This window comes from Melitaea cinxia, chromosome 7 (assembly GCF_905220565.1).
Source record: "Melitaea cinxia chromosome 7, ilMelCinx1.1, whole genome shotgun sequence".
In the NCBI taxonomy this organism is placed as follows: Eukaryota; Metazoa; Arthropoda; class Insecta; order Lepidoptera; family Nymphalidae; genus Melitaea; species Melitaea cinxia.
This window is the reverse complement of record NC_059400.1, coordinates 17,776,334-17,798,561: the sequence shown is the minus strand read 5'-3', so window position 1 is coordinate 17,798,561 and position 22,228 is coordinate 17,776,334. Positions and strand designations below refer to the sequence as shown.

The following is a 22,228-nucleotide window of genomic DNA, read 5'->3' as shown; positions in this document are numbered from 1 at the left end:
GCGTAAAACCGCTATGTCTGGCGCGAACTTGAGGAGACCTATGTCCAGCAGTAGTCCAGTCCACGGTATAATTTATTATTAAAAATTTAAATTATTTCTGTATTTTATTTTATTAATTATAAGATAAATGTATTCTTTTTTTTTCGATTAATATTACGGTTAATCAAACAAATAACATATTCTGTGACCATTACTCAATAATTTATTTAGTAATAAGTATTTGTGTTTTTATTGTAGTATCATGAAATATTGATGATATGAATATGTTTAGCGTTTTATTACTTCGTTCTATTGTGTATTCTTGCTGAATTGATGCCTGTCACTAATGACTGTGTACCTACTATAATATTTATATCTTGATAGAATTTCGAAAGGGTCAATAATTCGACTAGCCCATTGGCGCAGCTTGTAGTGACCCTGCTTTCTGCTCCGAGGGTTATGGGTTCGATTCCCACTCCGAGTCTGGGTGTAATATAAATATTTATTTATATATTTAAATATATATTATATATAAGTATGTTTATCAAAAAAAAGTAGCTATACCAGTCGGCTGTTACCTATAACACAAGCATTAAGTTGCTTACTTTAGGAACAGACGAGCGTGTGTATTGTGTAGATATTTATTATTATATTATTATTAAATAATAAAAAAATGGTATCAATTTAATAATGATTTCCAATTCTCAATAAGGTTATAGCAGCCTAGAGTAAAATAAGCAAAGTTTCGCTCTAAGTTTGAGATGGGCACAGCAAGAAATAGCTTATATTCTGCAGAAAGACGCCTGTGGAAGTACCGTAGTAGTAGTAGTAGTAGTAGTGGTAGTGGTAGTGGTAGTGGTAGTGGTAGTGGTAGTGGTAGTGGTAGTGGTAGTGGTAGTGGTAGTGGTAGTGGTAGTGGTAGTGGTAGTGGTAGTGGTAGTGGTAGTGGTAGTGGTAGTGGTAGTGGTAGTGGTAGTGGTAGTGGTAGTGGTAGTGGTAGTGGTAGTGGTAGTGGTAGTGGTAGTGGTAGTGGTAGTGGTAGTGGTAGTGGTAGTGGTAGTGGTAGTGGTAGTGGTAGTGGTAGTAGTAGTAGTAGTAGTAGTAGTAGTAGTAGTAGTAGTAGTAGTAGTAGTAGTAGTAGTAGTAGTAGTGGCTTTAACCTAAATATTATGACTCAGTACAAGGCCATAGTTATATTAAACAGAAATCAATTAAATCTTTATACAATACTAACAACCCGCCCCGGCTTTGCAGTAACTATCAGTGTTCCTCTACCATATTTATTTATTTATTTATTAATACTTTATTGCACAATATATTAAAGAATTATACAAAAAGCGGGCTTAATGCTAGAAGCATTCTTTACCAGCCAACCTTAGGACCAAGAGCAGATGTTTGTAGGTGTGAAAAATCGATTACCAGTAAAATTCAAATAAAGAACAAAAAAGGGAGGAAATATAGAGTAACGTTAGTGGCTTAGTATATACATGAGCAAATAAATTCATATATACATATTATGTATTTTTTATATCATAAAATCCTTATCCAAAGATCTAAGCATACAGACAGCGGGAAGCGACTTTGTTTTATACTGTGTAATGAAAAGACATTACAAATAACAAATCTTAAGATTTTTAATGAGATAAATGATAATGGCAGTTAAGAAGCCTAATTGACCACTTAAAGGTAAGTGATCACTTGTGCCTTGTGAGAAGCATCAGCCATTATCGCAATAGATAATGCGCAACTTGAGTCGCTATGTCCCTCGTGGTTCGTACTTAAACCGGCTTAGTTTGTATCTATCTTTTTATTTTACCTTTTGAATTTCTTGCATATTGCACACGGTCACCAACCCGCCAGTCCAGCGTGGTGACTATGGGCAAAACACATGAGTTAACGTTATTTTTGGCGTAAACTTGTGGAGGCCTATGTCCAGCAGTGGACTGTATAGGCTGTAATGATGATGTAATGATGATATTGCACACTGTCAAACGCATTGAATAAATATATTCGTAACTTTTTTTTGAAAGGTTTGCAATTGAATTCCAATTTTATCGAGTTTTCATTCAACAGGAACTTTTTTTGACAGTTTTCTTATTATAAAAAAAATTATAAGAAAACGTTTGAAAAATACTGGCAACTATCATTCGAGCTATTGGCGACTGCAGCGGTTAGCAACACACTTAGTGATTAAGTTTTATTTACGCAGATTTTACTAAACACAATTGACTTGTAAGCCTTCTATTAACAGATGAAGGTCTTTTCTTCATACAAGATAATTCACGGCGGATTAACAACTAATTTTCCTATCACGAGCTAATCAAGTATATGCGCAATTAATAATTGAGGCCAACGACCTAACGTCTTGATCCCTTGACTACATCAAAATAGTAAGTATATATTGATAAAAGATATTTATGCAACGCATTCAGCCTGTAATATACCTCTTTCTCCATGTAGGAGAAGGATTGGGGCGTAATCGATCACGCTGTTCTACTGCAGGTTGGTGGATATGATCCCTACTATTAGTATCGATCGTTATCAGGTATTTATGATAACAACCGGGACCGATGGCTTAACGTGCTCTCCAAGGCACGGTGGGGAGTCCCATAAGACAGACATCCAAACCGGAAAGTAATATTTGTACAAAACAAATAACGTTCCCGAGCGGGAATCGAACCCGAAAACCGTCTGTGTTTTAGGTGACTGAGAACCATTACACCAGAGCAGTTGTTCGAGGGCATACATATATCTTTAATAAGCTTTACCAGGGTCACGTCGAAGCTCGCGAGGTCAGCTAGTACAACTGTAAAAAAGGTGTATGTTATATCTATTTCAACATGAAATTCCACAATCACCCAAAAATATTTTTTTAAATAAAATTCTTTACGTTTTAAATAATTGATTATTGTGGAGGGTATATAGGTGAGTATTACAGTAATTTTAGTAAGATAACCGAGTTAATGTTAACGAAATTAAAGGTTGACTTTGATGGATGCTTGTTTAAACAGACTCCGTCAAACGAATCCTCGAATTCATCAATCAGGTTAGCAAATATAATTTCTTTTCTGATTTAAAAGTATTGACGCGACAACAAGAGGGAAAAGCTGTAATTGATGACGCTAAATGTATAAATAACAAATTATTCCTTGACAATGTTGGTCTTGGTAACAGTTGATAAACTTTGGGTGTTGTCTGAAATAGTTTGGTCGAGTTTTGCGTAACTTCAAAAGTAAACAGAAGTTACCTTGAACTAAATGTGTTAGATGACAGAATAAATTCATTGACTTTATGTATTAGGAGCTGACATCAGTCATTTATATTCTAATGTATATATTTTCCAAATACATATAATAAACCAGAAATTTTCAGCGTCCGTTTGTTGTAGCAATGTTCAAGATTCAGACTGGCATACACATACTTTGGTCTACTTTCAATTTACTATATTTATTTATTGGTTACCTTTGGCAATATTCGCAGTTTCGCATCATAATAACGCTTTTAAAGCGGCAGGAAGTTACTGATAATCTTAACAAGAAAAATATAAGACGTAAAAATTATAAGACGGGATTGTATCATGAAAGGGCATCACACATAAGCCGGGATTTATAAAATGCGTACAAAATACACATTTATATTCTTATCTCATTATAACCGATTAATGAATGAAACATTCTCAGTTGCTAACGTCATTAAGAGAACAAATATTAACATCCCATTTAAACAAAGCGGTCACACGTGAAATATTCAGATCTCGGTCAATTTATTTCAACGGTACCTTTGATCCTCGTTTATATTTTATATAAACATTCTATTTTACGTAATGTATTATGTGGTTTTGTGTATTCGTATAATCAAAGGCTGGTGGTGTCCTTTTAAACTACTAAATTCCGCTTAGTCCTTAAATTAATACTGACTAAATTATTGCCAACTTAGTGGTAAGTTGCCGTGTAGTGTCGGCTGAGTAGAATAGCACCACCCCCTTTCTTCCCGTAGGGGTCGTAAAAGACGACTGAGGGATAAACCTGGCTCAAAATCATCAGAGTTCTGGAGAAGGTAAACTTCATTTGAAACCCGGAATGGGGTCTCCGTCAAGCATTTGTGGCATAGCTGTAAAATGCAAAAGACTCTTGCAGCCGAACTGGCTCCACATGTATCGACTCGTCGTTCCTGTGAGCCTGGTCAGTGAGGTCGAGAGGGTGGCGCAGAGCTTAGGCAACTCTGCGTTTTCCTGAAGAGTGTCCTAGGCGACACAGTGTCTGTCTGACACTGTCTAAATTGTCTACAATAGACGGACTAAGGCCAATGATGATGATGATGAGTGGTAAGAGAATTTAATTTCAAAAATTCAAATATTGTATTTACTTAAATACACAAAAATATAATGGGGGTTTTAAGTGAGTTCCCAAAGTAAAAACGTTTATCTAAAAAATATGTAAGTAAATAGGAAAAATAGAGTGTGGTAAATACTGAAGTTTTATAATTTTGCTATATTTCTAGTTTCATCTTAACTAATATGTAACAGATTTTTAATAAATTTAACTGATAGTTCGCACGCCAAACGATTTTACAAGTTAAATATATTAAAATAAACCAAAACGAATATCAAGTTAATTTCTACCCTTAATAATAATAATAAATATCACATGACATCTACTCGCGGTCGGCTGCTCCTAATGCTTGTATTATGGGTGATAGCCGAATATTATAGTATTTTATTTTTATATAAATATGCATACAAAATAATATATATAAATACAAATAGAACACCCGGACTCAGGCACGAATCGAACTCGCAACCTATGGAATCGAAAGCAGAGCCACTACAAACTGCGTCAACGGGTTACTTTTAGATATTGTAAATACTTATTTATAAATAATTTTCGAACGTGATTAAAGAAGGTTTCGTAATGAAACAGCGTTTGAAATAAAACTGTATATTTGAAGAAGGAAGTAGGTAGATCAAAGTTTTGACTAACTTTGACTTATTTACTGATACTAAAATCAAACACTGAAGTTTGGTTATTGACTGGTATTACCTATTAAATGATTTCACACACAAAAACACACATATGTATACACACTCTCAAATACACATGCACAAATATACACACACTTTTGCATTTTGAAAGGGTTAATGACCTTGTAAAACGCGATATGCAATAAACGTAATTAGATACAGCAAGATACGGCAAAGACGAATATGACTGTGAATGAAGCGCTTATAATACATTCTTTTTATTTGAGAATAGGGAACTATTGAAGATCGAGATATCCATGATTAGAGGGATTACGTTTGGTCACGTTTTGGAACTAAGCCTCCGCGTATTCGTGACTGACAAATGATAGTCACTGATGTGGGGCATGCTTATTATATACGGATAATATTTTTTCACTCGATAATGCGACAAATACTTATAATAATGCCAAAATTTGCACTTATTTGCAAATTTCGACCATAAAAGTGTAATTTGTCAAATCTTTGTTTTATAAGACGAAGTTTCTATTGTAATTTATTCCAATTTCTATAACAATTATTTGTACACTTCCTAACCGCTTTTTATGGCCTGTCCTATACCCAAAGGTTGTCTGGAAGAAATTGCTCTTTTAGTGATAATACCGCCTTTGTACATCTTCCTCTAATTGTACTACTTTTGTTTGTATCTTTTAATGGTGTGCAATAAAGAATATTATTATTATTATATTAAAAAAAAACCCTTAAATAGCTACCTTACTGTAGGTAAGTATATATGTAAGTGTCTTTATACACTTCCTTACCGTTTTCACCATGCCGTGTCCTATCTGGCAAAAGGTTGTCTGGATGCTCTTCTAGCGATAAGTCCGCCTTTGTACACTGTTCGTAATTTGTAATATGTTATTGTGTTGATTGTTGTTGTGTACAATAAAGAGAATATCATGTATAGAGGCTTACGATAGATGAACTTTTGATGATCTATATATTTAATTATTTTATAACATTTTAATAACGTCTGTTTAATACTGTATATACAAGTGAGACTTGAAGTGTAACTTGTAGACAATATAAGGTAAAATTTATTACACAAGCTAAGTACCTGCCAAAAATTCCTCCATTAAAACACGTCGAGTGTAAGAAGCGACGATAAGATGATCTCTCAGATGAATAATCTTGGCAAGCGGAAACTTGGCGTACAATATTTCAAGATGAAACAGTCGCGACTTTCAGGGTTCAGTAAAAATCGTCGACAGTGTAAAAATAGGTTTTCTTTTTCATTTTTCTGTGATTACAATTGTACTGTTTACTGAAGACATGGTTATTTTTTTACGAAAATTATTAAAAATTGGAATATTTATTAGTGTTTTAATTTTTATTTTGCGGAGCTCGATATTTCTCAACAATAATTTTAGTAATAAACGCCGATACGCCATGATCGATTTACTTTTTAAAACTATTCTAAGGTCTATTTTACGGCTGTGCATACTCAGCGAATATTCTTGTTAGTTCTTCAGAGAATTTGTAAAATTGTCGATACCGGTTTTTTATGTTATCACCCAATAATATCGCAGGAGTAAGATCCACCCGATTTCTTAGTCTTACACAGAAGAAGCATTTGCTCAGAGGTGAAATATTTGTAACTCATACAAATTTCATCAGACATTACACCTATGTTGATGCTAGACAATTTCCTTTGCCCTAAGGCTGCCTGGAACAGATCGCTTTTTAGCGATAAGGCCACCCTTTGTACCCAATGAATATATTATTTTAAAAATATTTCTTTCTTTGCTATATATTATTTCTGTTTTTAACCGACTTCAATTTTTTTTTAATGTTTGTTCGGAGATAACTTCGTCGTTTATGTACCGATTTTTATAATTCTTTTTTTGTTGGAAAGGAGATATCTTAAGTGTAGTACCATGATAAGGAAACCAGGATCTGATGATGGGATCTTAGAGAAATCGAGGGGAACCCTCGAAAATCCGCATAAAATTTTGCTGGGTGTACCGATTTTGATGATTTTTAATTTAATCGAAAGCCGATGATAAACATCATGTGCTCACATTTAAATTTTATTGAGATCTGATTACAACTTTTGGAGTAATCTTTGAGTACCTGGGTGACTGAGCTTAGCTCTGTATTTTAGTAAATCTTGTTTTTTAGAAATCATATTTAAATACGAATTACATATTTATAAAATATGAATAATATTTTTTTACCGACAGCAAAAAATTCAAAAATTAGAAAATAATTAAAATAATAATGATAAATTATGAATAATATTTTTCGATTTTACCAACATAATAATAAAAAATAAGAACTGGCTATTTAAATAAAAAATAACGAGTGCAAAGAAAAAATAATAATAGATCTGGAAATATGAAGATTTGAACCGTGGTGTTGTCGGTCAATCGCGACCGGCCGATTTCCCACCTGAGCTGTTACAATTTTATTGACAAATGCAAAATTTACCTTCGTATTACGATATTGTAGCCATTTTTTCATTGCCTAAAAACAGGGACAAAACAACATTTCCTAAAAATGAATCCTAACTAGATTAATTAATCTCCCCCGAAATCCCCTGTATACTGTGGCGACATCTATCGCGCGAAATATGGACGTCGACAGACTACGTAATTAAAGAAAACTGACGTATGCTACATCGCGCTATCAGAGTTTTCAAAGTGATTAAGTATATATACAAGATCCCGACAACAACCGTTGGGCCAGTAGCCCGCCAGACACAACATCCGTCTGGTCGGAGGATCCTCCCTTTTCGATGGCGGAGGTGATTCTTCACACCATGTTCCTCCGCACTTCCAAAATACTAAATTTCATGAAAACCGTTGGAGCCGTTTTTGAGATTCAGTTTATATGTATAAACGCGAAAGGTCATTCATCACGAAATCTCCGAAACTATAACACCTACAAACTTGAAATTTGGCAGGTAGGCTCCATATAGGAAGTAGACATCCGCTAAGAACGGATTTTACGAAACTCAACCCCTAAGGGGATAAAATGGGGGTTGGAAGTTTGTATGAGAGTCCCATGTTTTTGACGTAAGAGACTTGAAATTTAAAATGTATGCTCTATAGATGGTAACAAGGTGTTCAAATAATGTATATTTAGAAATCAACTCCCTTTTGGGGTTAAAACGGGGGATGTTACGTTGACTCACTAATCACGAAATCTCCGAAACTATAAAACTTACAAACTTGAAATTTAGCAGGTAGGCTCCTTATAGGGCGTAAACTACTGCTAAGAATGGATCTGACAAAACTCGACCCCTAAGGGGGTAAAACGGGGGTTGGAAGTTTGTATGAAAGTCCTATGTTTTTGAAGTAAGAGACTTGAAAATTAAAATGTATGCTCTTTAGATGGTGAGAAGGTGTCCAAATAATGTACCTTTAGAAATCAACTCCTTTTTGGGGTTCAAACGGGGGATGGTAGGTTGACTCACTCGTCACGAAATCTCCGAAACTATAACACCTACAAACTTGAAATTTGGCAGATAGGTTCCTTATAGGTTGTAGACATCCGCTAAGAACGGATTTTATGAAATTCGACCTCTAAGGGGATAAAACGGGGTTGGAAGTTTGTATAAAAGTCCTATATTTTTGAAGTAAGAGACTTGAAATTTAAAATGTATCCTCTATAGATGGTGAGAAGGTGTCCATATAATGTATCTTTAGAAATCAACTCCCTTTTGGAGTTAAAACGAGGGATGGTAGGTTGACCCACTCATCACGAAATCTCCGAAACTATAACAGCTACAAATTTGACATTTGGCAGGTAGGTTCCATATAAAGCGTAATCATATGCTAAGAACTAAATTAACGTAACTCGACCCTTAAAGGGGTAAAACGGGGGTTGGAACTTTGTATGAAAGTCCTATGTTTTTGAAGTAAGAGACTTGAAATTTAAAATATAAGCTCTATAAATGGTGAAAAGTTGTTCAAAAATTGTATCTTTAGAAATCAACTCCTTTTTAGGGTTAAGACGGGGCATCGTAGGTTGACTCACTCATCACGAAATCTCCGAAACTGTAACAGTTACAAACTTGAAATTTGGCAGGTAGGTTTCTTATAGGGTGTAAACATCTGTAAAGAATGGATTTTAGGAAACTCGACCCCTTAAGGGGTAAAACGGGGGTTGGAAGTTTGTATGAAAGTCCTATGTTTATGAAGTACGAGACTTGAAATTTAAAATTTATTTATTTTTTTTTTTTTTTTTCTTTATTGGGAAACAAACAGCACAAAGAATAAATTCGTTCATGTAACATAAAAAAAAAGTAATCAAGCCAACAAAGTTTCCACTTAAAACAACAAAGTTTCCACTTAAAAAATGTATGCTCTATAGATGGTGAAAAGGTGTCCAAATATTGTATCTTTAGAAATCAACTCCTTTTCGGGGTTAAAACGGGGGATCGTAGGTTGACTCACTCTTCACGAAATCTCCGAAACCATAACAGGTAGGCTCCTAATAAGGCGTACACTACCGCTAAGAATGGATTTTACGAAACTCGACTTCTAAGGAGGTAAAACGGGGGTTGGAATTTTGTATGAAAGTCCTATGTTTATGAAGTAAGAGACTCGAAATTTAAAATTTATGCTCTATAGATAGTGAGAAGGTGTCTAAATAATGTATCTTTAGAAATCAAATCCCTTTTTGGGCTAAAACGGGGGATGGTAGGTTGACTCACTCATCACGGAATCTCCGAAACTATAACAGGCACAAACTTAAAGTTTGGCAAGTAGTTTCCTTATAGGGTGTAAACATTTGTTAAGAATGGATTTCACGAAACTCGACCCCCAAGGGGGTAAAACAGGGCTTGGTAGTTTGTATAAATGACCTATGTTTTTGAAGTAAGAGACTTGAAATTTAAAATGTATGCTCTATAGATGGTGAGGAGGTGTCCAGGTGCATCGTAAATCGTAATCTATATATATAAAAAAGAAAGGTCGCTGACTCACTCATTACGAGAACTCAAAAACCGGCGGATGGTCCATCCATCCAGGATGGACAAAGATGAAATTTGGCAGGGAGGTAGATTATAGTTAGGAGACGTCCACTAAGGACGAATTTTGCGATATTCCACCACTAAGGGGGTTTAATTGGGGTTGATAGTTTTTATGAAACATATACAACAGCTATAAGTTCGCCTGATAGGTTATTTATACTGCAGCTTGAAAATAAAACCAAAAATGTGGTGTATAGAGAGGTTTTATAAAAATAACTATTAAATTATACTAAATTGTGCCTTTCAAAAAGTTACTTAGTCTGATAAGCATTTCAAGAGACTAAAATAAAAAAAAATTGCGTTAAACATCTTAATAGTAATGCATATCTTCATAACCACGCGAACGTAGTCCCGGGCAACAGTTATCTATAATATATATAAACGCGAAAGGTCATTCATCACGAAATCTCCGAAATTATAACACCTACAAACTTGAAATTTGGCAAGTAGGCTCCTTATAGGACGTAGACATCCGCTAAGAACGGATTTTACGAAACTCAACCCCTAAGGGGGTAAAATGGGGGTTGGAAGTTTGTATGAGAGTCCCAGGTTTTTGACGTAAGAGACTTGAAATTTAAAATGTAAGCTCTATAGATAGATGGTGAAAAGGTGTCCAAATAATGTATCTTTAGAAATCAACCCCTTTTTGGGTTAAAACGGGGGATAGTAGGTCGGCTCACTGATCACGAAATCTCCGAAACTATAACAGTTACAAACTTGAAATTTGGCAGAAAGGCTCCTTATAGGGCGTAAACATCCGCTAAGAACGAATTTTACAAAATTCGACCCTTAAGGGGGTAAAAAGGGGGTCGGAAGTTTGTATGAAAGTCCCATGTTTTTGAAGTATGAGACTTGAAATTTAAAATGTATACCCTATAAATGATAAGAAGGTGTTCAAATAATGAATCTTTAGAAATCAACTCCCTTTTGGGGTTAAAACGGGGGATGGTAGGTTTACTCACTCATCACGAAATCTCAGAAATTATTACACCTACAAACTTGAAATTTGGCAAAAAGGCTCCTTTATAGGGCGTAGACATTCGCTAAGAACGGATTTCACGAAATTCAACCCCTAAGGGGTAAAACGGGGGTTGGAAGTTTGTATGAAAGTCCTATGTTTTTGAATTAAGAGACTTGAAATTTAAAATGTACGCTCTATAGATGGTGAGAAGGTGTCCATATAATGTATCTTTAGAAATCAACTCCCTTTTGGGGTTAAAACGGGGGATGGTAGGTTGACTCACTCATCACGAAATCTCCGAAACTATAACACCTACAAACTCGAAATTTGACAGGTAGGCTTCTTAAAGGACGTAAACATCCGTTAAGAATGAATTTGACGAAACTCGACCCCTAAGGGGGTAAAACGGGGGTTGGAAGTTTGTATGAAAGTCCTATGTTTTAGAAGTAAGAGACTTGAAATTTAAAATGTATGCTCTATAGATGATGAAAAGGTGTCCAAATAATGTATCTTTAGAAATCAACTCCCTCTTGGGGTTAAAACAGGGGATGGTAGGTTGACTCACTCATCACGAAATCTCCGAAATTATAACACCTACAAACTTGAAATTTGGCAGGTAGGCTTCTTAAAGGACGTAAATATCCGCTAAGAATGAATTTGACGAAACTCGACCCCTAAGGGGGTAAAACGGGGGTTGGAGGTTTGTATGAAAGTCCTATGTTTTAGAAGTAAGAGACTTGAAATTTAAAATGTATACTCTATAGATGATGAAAAGGTGTCCAAATAATGTATCTTTAGAAATCAACTCCCTTTTGGGGTTAAAACAGGGGATGGTAGGTTGACTCACTCATCACGAAATCTCCGAAAATGTAACAATTAAAACTTGAAATTTGGCAGATAGGCTTCTTATAAGTCGTAGACATCCGCTAAGAACGGATTTTACGAAACTCGACCCCTAAGGGGGTAAAATGGGGGTTGGAAGTTTGTATGAAAGTCCTATGTTTTAGAAGTAAGAGACTTGAAATTTAAAATGTACGCTCTATAGATGGTGAGAAGGTGTCCAAATAATGTATCTTTAGAAATCAACTCCCTTTTGGGGTTAAAACGGGGGATGGTAGGTTGACTCACTCATCACGAAATCTCCGAAACTATAACACCTACAAACTTGAAATTTGGCAGGTAGGCTTCTTAAAGGACGTAAACATCCGCTAAGAATGAATTTGACGAAACTCGACCCCTAAAGGGGTACAACGGGGGTTGGAAGTTTGTATAAAAGTACTAAGTTTTTGAAGTAAGTGACTTGAAATTTAACATGTATACTCTATAGATGGTGAGAAGGTGTTCAGATAATGTATCTTTGGAAATCAACTCCCTTTTGGGGTTAAAACGGGGGATGGTAGGTTGACTCACTCATCACGAAATCTCCGAAACTATAACACCTATAAACTTGAAATTTGACAGATAGGTTCCATATAGGGCGTAAACATCCGCTGAGAACTAATTTTACGAAACTCAATCCCTAAGGGGATAAAATGGGGGTTGGAAGTTTGTATAAAAGTCCTATGTTTTTAAAGTAAAAGACTTAAAATTTAACATGTATGCTCTATAGATAGTGAGAAGGTGTTCAGATAATGTATCTTTAGAAATCAACTCCCTTTTGGGGTTAAAACGGGGTATGGTAGGTTCACTCACTCATCACGAAATCTCCGAAACTATAACAGCCACAAACTTGAAATTTGGCAGGTAGGTTCCTTATAGGGCGTAGACATCTGCTAAGAACTGATTTTACAAAAATCGACCCCTAAGGGGATAAAACGGGGATCGGAAGTTTGTATGAAAATCTTATATTTTTGAAGTAAGAGACTTGAAATTTAAAATATATGCTCTATAGATGGTGAGGAGGTGTCCAAATAATGCATCGTAATATATATGTATAAAAGAGAAAGTTCACTAACTCACTCATCAAGAGAACTCAAAAACCGCCGGATGGTCCATCCATCCAGGTTGGACAAAGACAAAATTTGGCAGGGAGGTAGATTGTAGTTAGCAGACGTCCGCTAAGAACGGATTTTACGATATTCCACCGCTAAGGGGGTTTAATTGGGGTTGATAGTTTGTATGAAACATATACAGCCTGAAAATAAAACTAAAAATGTGGTGCATAGAGAGGTTTTATAAAAATAACTATTAAAATTATACTAAATTGTACCCTTTAAAAAATTACTCAGTTTGATAAGTATTCAAGTGACTGAAATAAAAAAATAATTTGCGTTAAACATCTTAATAGGAATGCACATCTTTATAACCACGCGGATGTAGTCGCGGGCAACAGTTAGTGTATTATAAAACAAAGTCTCCAAAAGTGTATGTGATAGATTCCCTCAAAATCTACTGAACGGATTTTCATGCGGTTTAAGAGGAAGGTTTACGTAACGGCTAAGCCGATTTTGATGAGAGTTTCACTGGAAGTTTGCCGGGAAAACTTTGTGACACTCTGATTTCAACGCGGGCGAAGCCGCGGGCACAGCTAGTTGTATTATAAAACAAAGTCTCCAAAAGTGTATGTGATCGATTCCCTAAAAATCTACTGAACGGATTTTCATGTGGTTTTACCAATGGAGAGAAGGCTTCAAGTGAAAGGTTTATGGAACAACTAAGTCGATTTTGATGAGAGTCTCACTGGAAGTTTGCCGGGGAAACTTTGTGACACACTGATTTCAACGCGGGCGAAGCCGCGGGCACAGCTAGTATATATATATTTACAAGAATTCCTCGTTTAATAGTATAAGATAAGATAATGCGTAGGTAGAGAATTATTTGGTAAAGAAACCCCTGTCGATCTTAATTCAAGTTTTTTCCGCATTTTTCACTCACTTTCACAACACATTAGCTTGCGGACATTTGTAAAACTCCATTTACTATTTATTTCACTAAAAACAAATATCAATTTATCATTTTAAACATATAGTACAGATAACTAATATTTTTGAATGTGACATTTCAATGTCTTTTTTTTAAATGGCAAATAGGGACGCCGCGTTGGCGCAACGCTCACAACCATGGATTGTGCCTGTTGTTCTGGCGGTTGCGGGTTCAATCCCCGCACATGACAAACATTTGTATTGGCCATACATGTGTTTGCCGTGGTCTGGGTGTTTGTGCAGTCCTTGTGAGTCTGCCCACTGCGCCTCGGAGAGCACGTTGTTATCATGTACACCCGACAGCGATCGTTATAGTAGGGCATATATCCGCCAATCCGCATTGGAGCAGCGTGGTGGATTAAGCTCTGATCCTTCTCCTACATGGGGAAAGAGGCCTATGCCCAGTAGTGGGATATTACAAGGCTGAAGCGAATGAACAGCATGAGCGATAAAATAGGTCATATTATTTACCTTTATTTCAAATTTTCACGAATTATAATTTGTTAAATAATGTTACCGTAAGCGATTTCTTATTAATTGTTTTTTTTGCCTACAACATCTTGCAAATGTCAATCTTTTATGGTAAAGTGTTCATTGTAAAAGTTTTACTTTATATTATGAATATTTCTGAATGTCAATTTCACCCTGAACATTTTTAACACTATTCCATATAATATTAAAGTATACCACATAGCAGTGGCATATAAGTTTACTGTAGTTCACAGGAAAAAAAAATTTGATACTTTAGCATGAGACTTAGGATTACCCAATGAGAGCTTCGTGGAGAACAATGTTATTCGTCCTTTTTTTAGATGTTAGAGAAAATGTGCCGCCAGCGCAAGGTTTTTTATTCATAGTAAATACAAATAATGTGACAATCATATTAATAGGGTTGACTTTTTTTTCTAGACACAGGCGTTGTAAATTTTATTTTTGACGTCTTTTTTACCGACCATTTCACATAAACGAAATATAAATTGGTTACGTTTTATGCTCGATTAATATTTTTTTTTTCTCGTAGTTCTGTACCTCTAATAATTCATAGCAAAAATATTCAATATATTATTCGGTTTTGAAATAATTTTAGCAATATGTTAGCGTTAAATATTTGAACATAAAATGAATTTTATATTCGTCTATGGCTTATTAATATTGTCCATTCATTTGCTCTTTGTGTCACTTTACTATAGTTACAATATTACTCTATTATCTGTGGTCGGAAGTACGCCATATTTGTTTACTATTTAGGACTATTCAAAAAAAAAAATAGAATATACTTGACTATTTTTTCGTCTACCTACGTTGTATTAGTTGTCGATGTAATTGAAGTCGGTTTTTTTTCGTTTGCCAACAAACACAATTATTGGTTTATTGTACAATAAATTGTATTATTATTATTATGGGTAAGTCAATATGAAACCATATATTTTATCGTTTTATGCCTTAGAAGTTCATTGGGACAGCATGAACTGGGTAACCATATCAAAACTAATATTATTAAGCTGAAGAGTTCGTTTGTTTGAAATCATTGTTATGTTGGATAGTCCATTACCGCGGATAGCTATAGGATATAAGATAGTTTAGTAAGGTTTTTTACTGGAATTAACACAGGTGCAACCGCGAGGCACGGCTATATGAATAATATCCATAGTTGTGTCTTTTCCTTACTTATTATCTAAGTCCTATTATCAATTAATTTCCTTTCTTCGTGTTTAATATTAAGTCGTGTTCTCAATATTTTAGTTGTATTCGCTTATAATCGCGAAGGTACTTTAAAATTTATTCGCGAAGTTGGTTTAAACTTTATTTCTTTTTTTTTTATTTAAAAAAAATTGGTGTACCTTCTGATGTTGCCTATTAATAAACGGTTAGATAATATCAAAAAAAAAAATGCAAATTGGATATGATAAATACGTTCCTCAACAATCCCTCACCAGGCTTCATAAAATCTGAATGTGATGTCTGTTCATGTGTCAGTGAAACCTTCGTCCGTTCATCCGTTTCCTTTTTTCAACAATAAAATACAAAATGATCTTTTTGCAGTTTTCGTAGTACATATTATAAATGTATTTTATACAGTTGTGTATTTCAAGTATCCCATTGACCGTGCACACACAATTGACAAACAATTTTATTTTCTTAAAAAGTGTATTTATTTTTTTGCGTCCAGTTACTCTTTTCATTTGATTAAATTTTTACAAACTTATAATTTATAAAATTTAAATTGTCAGTTTTTTTAGATATTAACAGTAACAATAGTACTTACTCGTATAAAAATAAATCATGTGTCCGAAAACACACAATACACAAGCACAAACGCCCAGATCACAACAAATGTCTGTACGCCCTAATGTATGCCAGGTGCACCTTTGCGCTAACGCGTCATCGAATTATGTATTGCTTATTATAAAACAACAAATATCACAAGAAGCCCCTGTAACCGCGCCTTAACTATTTATGCCCCAGCACGTGCAAATAAGTGTCTCGTCTAACACGAGTTCGCTTCAAGATGCGAATACTAATGTTTGGATAATGTAATAACAGTAATGCTTTGTAGAACAAATTTAATTCTCCATATAACACATGTTCGAACTCAATAAACATTGTACGCTAACTCGAGTTCCCTTGTAATCGTTAATCTTGTTATGTCTATAGATGAGTAATTGAGAATGAGCGAAACCAACAGCTGAAATCGAGCGAAACCATCCTCAGGTTATTTCTTGTGACACAAGAATATACTCATTTTAAATAATAAATTTTAAAAGAAGTTCAAAGTATCCTCTTCAGATTTTTTTTTCTAAATATCCTATCAAGTAATTTAATTTAATATTTATTGTTAAATTTTATTGTGGAATTTTATTCCGATTATTTGGAACCGTAAATTATGAATTCGATTTTTCTTATTTTTATATTTTTGTTTTTATTTCTAAGTCACTGACGACAAATATTATTTATTTATTTCTCATATTTTCTATACTTTCTACATCACATCCTTCACCGTACAAGCTACTCGACTTTGGAAATCCTTGATCTTGTCAATTAGGTGTTCTCAATCCCTTCCTATTTATTTATTTATTTATTTATTTAAAGCGCCACCAACAGAATCATATGTAATACAAACATAATATATATAGTAGCCTTAGGTGCTATATAAACATATGATTCAACTTAAAGGTAGCTACAGCATGCATAGTAATTATTCAAGTCGACGCTGAGTGAAATTAAAAACTACATCATCTTAAAGTAACTAATAGTACATAAAACAAATAAAAACTAATCAAACAAAAGTAACAATAAAGAACTTTATATTAATTAAAACAAAAGAATGATGGAAAAAAGCAGTACAATAAATTATAATTAGAATCTGGCTAGCCAAGAGTTTTGAGTATTTTATCTTTGAAATTTGGCAGTTTGTCTTTAAATATATCAATTGAGTTATCCTTATCAACAAGATGTTTGTATAAATTACTTAATCTGGGTATCAAAGAGTGACGACCAAGATTGGTTCTACAGAATCGGTGGGTGAAGAGTGGAACAGGGTAGCGCGGTGTTCGGATGGGAACCTTTAAAGAGATTTGGCCCAACAACTCTGAGTTGTTCGATGTACCGTTTACGAGCTTGTGCAAAAAGACCATGTCGTGAATTTTGCGTCTATCTGACAGTGAGAGCAATTTGAAGGTTTTGATACGAGTACAATAAGGTGATCTTTTATGTTTTCCAATGGAATAGAATTGGGTAAATCGCCTCTGTATGCTTTCTATACGATCTTTATGTACCTGATAGCTAGGGTTCCATATCACCGTGCCATACTCAAGTTTGCTTCTTACTAAAGTTGCGAACAGAGTTTTAATGGTGCTGAGTTTTTTGAAAGGCTTAGCATTTCTGATCACGAACCCCAGCATTTTACGTGCCAATCTACAGATGTTTTCGATATGCACATTAAAACGTAATTTTGCATCTATAGTTATCCCCAGATCCCGGACAGATTCAACCCGCTGCAGTGGGCAGTTGTTAATAGTGTACTTTCTTTCTATTACAGAGCGTTTGCGACTAAAACTGATATATGAACACTTTGAGGGATTTAGATCCATGCCATTTAGTTTGCACCAACTAGCAATTCTATCTACGTCTTCCTGAAGGGAAAGAGCGTCGTTATCTTTCACAATCTGCTTTACTAGTTTTAGATCTTCCGCAAAGATTAAACACTTAGAATTAAGTATACAATCCGTGACGTCATTTATAAAAATGTTGAATAGAAGTGGCCCCAATATAGAACCCTGGGGGACACCTGACAATGCGTTATATAACTGGGAAGAATATCCTTTTATAGCTACATAAGATTTTCTATCGACGAGATACGATGATAGCCACGATAGGAGCGATCCACCGAGTCCAAAAGACGATAGTTTTTTTATTAACAGTTTATGATTAACTCTGTCGAAGGCCTTTGAGAGATCGGTGTAAATAGCATCTACTTCTAGTTTAGAATCCACGGTGGCTGTGATGAAATTTATGAAATTTGATAAATTTGTGACAGTTGATCTAGAACTAATAAAACCATGCTGAGCCTCAGAAAGCATATGCAGTACATGGCGTGAGAGTATTGGGTGCACGAGAGACTCAAAAACTTTCGACAGAGCTGACAATATTGAAATTGGCCTGTAGTTGGTAATGTTATCGCGACCACCCTTTTTGTAGATTGGCACTATCCTTGCTCGTTTCCATAAATCCGGGAATGATCCAGTGCACAATGATTTGTTAAATATCATGCAGACTGGCTTTGATAATGAGATAGCACATTTGTTAATAAGTAATGGGGGGAGCTCGTCTGGGCCAGCCCCCTTGCTCGTATCAAGTCTTTTTAATTTTATAATAACTTCCTTCACGGTGATATTAACATGACAGAGGGAGAGAGTTAGAGATTTGAAAGTAATCCATTAAACAACACTTCCTTAAATTGGATGACAGAGTGATAGTATTAACTTTAAGATAATATTAACCTTACTCGACTTTTTTGTAAATATTATATGCTAGCGTAATAGAGTTATTTTATTTTGAAACATTTAAGAAGTGAAGTGGACTTTGATGATCTATTAAATATACTAGTTATATAACCATTTATCAATATATAAGCAACGCCATAAATAAAACAACAAATATCACAAACAAATTGTTTTTAAAGTAAAAAAATCCATAAATATTTTTGTTTAGGTTATGTAAGTAATGAGAGAGGGCGCATCTGTGCTCGTGTTAACATTGGCTCTGTTATAAATAATTGTTTTTATGATATAATAGTTGTAAATTGAAGAGTAAAAGTGATAATTACATGAAACAAGTTGTGAATTCACTGGACTAATGTTATGTGCTTGATAAATGTGATATTCACGAAGAAATATTCGAAAAAACAACCGAAATCTAAATCAGCACGAAACGCTTCGACTGGGGAATAATTTACGAAAATAACTTATAAAGACTAACATCAACACCTGTTACGCGAAATCCAGGAGAAGGATAAGTGTGAAAAACCGTATGTTTTGAAAATCTTGTTTATAGTATAATTTCAAATATAAACGGAAGGTAAAATAAAAATTACCGCCATCTAAAGATACCGTAATAGCGCCATCTATCGGGGAGTAGCGAAGATATCTGCAACAATAATAAAAACTCCTGCGCAACAACAGCTTCCAATAGAGGGCGTTAGTGGTACATAAACAATGGAAGAAGTCGTAAAAATTTTACAAAATATACAAGATGACGTATCAAAGAATAAGCAAGAAATGAAAGAGATGGAACTAAATATTAAAGAATTTATAAATAACAAAATAGATGAAAAATTTCTCATTTTCGAAACCAAAAATAAAGAGTTGGAAACAAAAATTGAACAACAACAAAAAACTATAGATATCTTAGATAAACAACTCAGAAGAAAAAACGTTATATTTTTTGGAATTGAAGAGAAAGAGAAAGGGTATGAAAGTTTACTCTCCATAGTGTTAGATATTATCAACAACCAGATGAAAATACCTTGCCAGAAATGGGAAATCGAACACGCTAATAGGATAGGAAAAAACACAGGTAAAATCAGGCCAGTAGTTGTCACAATTACAACAACAAGCAGGAAAATAGAGATACTTAAGAAGAAAAAATCGCTGAAGGATGCAAATATTTACCTAAAAGAAGATTTTCCGCCTAACGTGTTGCAAAAACGAAAAGAATTACAAGAAGACCTTAAACGCGAGCGCGAGACAGGAAAAAGAGTAATTTTACGCTACGACAAAATTGTGACACTAAAAACACGCGAATCTGAAATCCGTACACCCACAGAAAGGAACAAAAATAAACGTCTTATGTCTATATCACCTGAAGAAACATTTAAGGAAACGGGAACAGAAAGCAGCAACGAAAGGACAAAACAAATAACTAAAAGAAACAAATCACAAACTATAACTAGCTTCTTACGCCCGTCGCAGCTGAACCTTAACGAACAGGCACCACCAACGGTTAATGCGAAAGATACTCAAAAAAACTAACTAGCGCCTCTGCAATTTTAACCTCTCTACCTTCTCCAAGCCGGCCGGTCACCGAGGAGAAGTCAGACCACCGCCTCCTAAACCACGATCAAAACCAAATCAAAAACAATAAAAATATAAACACAAGCAAAAAACAAAAATCACGAAATCTCTATATAGCCAGTATAAATGTAAGAACATTATTATTAGACAGCAGAATTGAAGAGTTAAGATACGCTGTTAAGTCAATAAAATGGGACATTATAGGTTTATGTGAAACAAGAAGAGAAAAAGAAACAATTGAAGAACACACCGATTTTATTTTGTTTCATACACCTGGGACGAAAGGAAGAAATGGAGTGGGATTCTTAATTAAAAAGTATTTAAAGAATGATATACTGAATATAAAAAGCTTTTCAGACCGTGTAGCGTTACTAGAAATACAAACATCTCACAACTCTACCTGGTCACTTGTTCAATTATACGCCCCTACAGAGCAAAGCACTAAAGAAGATATTGAATATTTTTATAAAACAGTGCAATCGGCCTTGGACTCAATCCACACTAAAAATGTAATTTTGCTTGGTGATTTCAATGCAAAAATAGGAAAAGCTAAACAAAACGAAGGAAGAAATATAGGTAAATACTCATATGGGAAAAGAAGCTCTCACGGCGAAAGACTAGTACAATTCGCAGTCGAAAATGATTACTGCTTCATGAACAGCATGTTCCCAAGCAAACCACACAAAAAATGGACATGGCGATCCCCTAATAGTCAGCATTTTAACGAGATTGATTACATACTAACAAATCAATCCAACTGTATAAGGAAATTTGATATAATAAAAAACCTGAACTTCAATACTGACCACAGGATGATTAGATGCGAACTATCATTAACTTTAAAATCAAAAAGAAGAAAAATAAAATCCGTTGACTACACTAGGCAACAACTGACTATTTCAGCGGACGACACTAGCTACTGGGGAAATAAATTCATGGAAGCTGTTAATTCACATATACAGGTACAAAACCAATACGACCAGCTAGAAATAGTGTTACAAGAATTTTTGAAACAACTGCCACGGAAAAACAAACATATAAACAAATATATAAATGATGAAACAGAAGTTCTCTTAAAACAGAGGAAAGAATTGTATACAAAAAAGAGAACAAAAGAAGTAAAATCCGAAATATCAAGAATAAGCAAAAAAATTAATAGAAATATTTTACAGCAAAAAAAAGCAATACGACAAAGTACCTTCGAAAAATTCATAGGAAAGACAGGGGCTGTACGTAAAGCTTATAAAGAGTTGAGTGATAAGTCAGAGTGGACAGGAAAGTTGAAAAATAAACAGGGAATTATTCAATCACGACGTTCTGATATCATAAATGAAGCCACATACTTCTACAAAACGCTCTACACTGCCACAGATAGTACCTTTTCCTTCCCAGCCACAAAATCGAACGAGTATCATAGAGCAGATTCCAATGCGGAGACACCAATCATTTTGATTTCAGAAATCGAACACGCAATAAAATCCCAAAAAAACGACAAGACCCCAGGAAGCGACAACATTACCAACGAAATCCTTAAAACATTATCCGATGTACTTTTGAAACCTCTTCAAGTATTATTCAATAATATACTTAGAACCGAAAATACACCAGACCAGTGGTCAAAAGCTACAATCATATTACTATTTAAAAAGGGGGATAGAAGTGATCTAAGAAACTATAGACCAATCAGTCTCATGTCTAATTTATACAAAATCTTTTCAAAAATCATATTAAGTAGGATAACAAGAACTTTAGAAGAACACCAACCGCGCGAACAAGCAGGTTTCCGTAAAAGCTATTCGA

General features: G+C 34.6%; 1 protein-coding gene across 1 annotated transcript; it reads left to right on the top strand.

Annotated features, from left to right (window-relative positions):
- The first annotated feature begins 19,570 nt into the window (after nucleotides 1–19,570).
- LOC123654929 lies at nucleotides 19,571–20,386 on the top strand. Its single transcript, XM_045590785.1, has one exon. It carries the CDS (start codon nucleotides 19,571–19,573, stop codon nucleotides 20,384–20,386), a length of 816 nt encoding a protein of 271 aa, XP_045446741.1.
- The last annotated feature ends 1,842 nt before the right edge of the window (nucleotides 20,387–22,228 follow it).

Excerpts from the sequence above, each read along its gene's own strand:
- LOC123654929 (XM_045590785.1), top strand. The coding sequence starts at position 19,571 with ATGGAAGAAGTCGTAAAAATTTTACAAAATATACAAGATGACGTATCA.